The following is a 1939-nucleotide window of genomic DNA, read 5'->3' as shown; positions in this document are numbered from 1 at the left end:
AAGGGGGGGGGGGGGGGCAGGAGGGCAGGAGGGCAGGAGTGTTTGCGAGGGCGGCGGCGCGCCAGCACGAGCAAGTTCGCGCGCGAGAGGAGCATCGACGCGATGCACAGACGCGTGCGCTCGCCGCCAGACAGGGCTGAGACGGGCTTGCGCTGCGCGGTGGCCGGGAAGCCTGGCGCATCAACACGGGGGACTGTGCGGGGGGAACGAGCCTCGTGCAGGGTACTCAGAGCCTCGCGTGAGTGTGCGAGGGCTGCGAGAGCGGCGGCAGTGCATCCAGAGACGGCCGAGCTGCGGGTCTGGCATCTAGATAAGGTAAACCCATCTGACGCAACGCGCGCCGCACCGCCCCCTCGCCCAATCCGGCCGCCTCGCCGCAGATCCACTCCCACGCCGACGCTCCACCGCTCACGCGGTGCGCCGCGTCCTGCGCTGGGTGATCTCGGGTGATCTCGGGTGATCTCGGGTGATCTCGGGTGATCTCGGGTGATCTATGGGGAGGTACGGCGGGATGTGGGGAGATACGGGTAGATGCGGGGAGATGTAGGAGTGTGGGGAGAGCTCATGAAGTAATCGTTCGCGTCCTGCGTGAGGAAGAAAGGCCGCACGTCGCAATTCCGCGCCACCTCGCCCGCCAGCAGCGGCCACTCGCCCGCCGCCACACGCAGCAGGGTCGACTTGCCGGCGCCGTTCGCGCCGACGAGGAGGAGCACCTCGCCCCGCCGCACCTATTCCCGGCCACTCTTCTTCCCCACGCTCCTCGCGCCGGTCAGGCTCAAGAGGTGAAGGAGCATGGTGGCGCGAGCGGAGGAGGCAGTGTAGCGGCGCGAGTGTGGCTTCCCGGGTGTCTCTGCCTCGCGGGGCGACCACCCCGCCCCCGCCGCACCTCGAAAGACACCTCGGAGAGCCCGCGCGATCCGCTGCCTCCAGCGCCGGCTCCCGCAGCGCCGCCTCCAGCGCCTCCTCCAGCGCCGCCCGCAGCGCCGCCTCCAGCGCCGCCTCCAGCGCCTCCAGCGCCGCCTCCCGTGCTGCCGCCCGCAGCGCCGCCTCCAGCGCCGCCCGCAGCGCCTCCAGCGCCGCCCGCAGCGCCTCCAGCGCCGCGCCCCTCCGGCGCGGCTTCAAAGGACAGCGACGCGCCTCGAAGCGCGAGCATCGCGTCCGTGCCCGCCGCCGCCGCGGCGCCTCGCCGCGCACGCTTGGCGCGCCTCGCCTGGTTTTCGAACCATGACTTGCGCGGGGCATCTTGGAGATTACCCGAGATCGCGCGAGATCGCGAGGGGCCGAGGACTGGCAGGGGCAGTGCCGAGATTTGGCGCGCGCCGTTGGCGTCGCCGCCGTCAGCAGTTGGAAGCGCGACGGGCGGAGGGTGTCGGGGAGAGGCGGAGGTAAGACGCCTAGAGGAGCGGAGGTGAGGAGAGTCGTGCGTGCGGTGTGAGTAGCGTGAATGAGGATGACGAGGGTGAGTGGTGTGTAGAGATGAGAGGAAGGAGGATGTGTCAGATGTGGACGTGAGTCACAGACAAGGCATTTGGGAGAGCGCTCCTCCCTCCTCCTCGCCAGCCGGCGAGGCGTCGCTCTCCACCTGCTCCATGGCCTCGCGCTGCAGCGCGGCGCGGCGCAGAAAGTCCGAGTACGAGCCTGCACGGTGAAGACACGCCGACGTCATCAGAGCGCCGCGTGCATGTGCAGCGCATACAACTGAATGCGGTCGAGTGCAGCTGAAGTCAGTGGAGTACGAGCCTGCGTACAGCTCCCCGTGGCCGAGGTGTGGGGAGATATGGGGAGATGCGGGGAGATGTGGGGAGATATGCGCCTGCGTACGGCTCCCCGTGGCCGAGGTATGGGGAGATATGGGGAGATGCGGGGAGATGTGGGGAGATATGCGCCTGCGTACGGCTCCCCGTGGCCGAGGTATGGGGAGATATGGGGAGATGCGGGG

At 69.5% G+C, this 1939-nt stretch overlaps 1 protein-coding gene across 1 annotated transcript in view; it reads right to left on the bottom strand.

Moving 5' to 3' along the window:
• Positions 1 to 1939, bottom strand: part of EMIHUDRAFT_449435 (hypothetical protein) — a gene marked incomplete at its 5' end in the record, with an annotated part of 4470 nt that overhangs the window by 2140 nt on the left and 391 nt on the right. The window contains 3 exons of the mRNA XM_005785555.1: positions 63 to 172; positions 322 to 427; positions 609 to 713. Of these exons, the coding sequence (XP_005785612.1) occupies positions 63 to 172; positions 322 to 427; positions 609 to 713 (321 nt within the window). The remainder of the gene's footprint in view (positions 1 to 62; positions 173 to 321; positions 428 to 608; positions 714 to 1939) is intronic.

The sequence above is a fragment of the Emiliania huxleyi genome (genome assembly GCF_000372725.1).
Source record: "Emiliania huxleyi CCMP1516 chromosome Unknown EMIHUscaffold_16, whole genome shotgun sequence".
Lineage (NCBI taxonomy): Eukaryota > Haptophyta > Isochrysidales > Noelaerhabdaceae > Emiliania > Emiliania huxleyi.
This window is presented reverse-complemented; position numbering and strand designations above follow the sequence as displayed.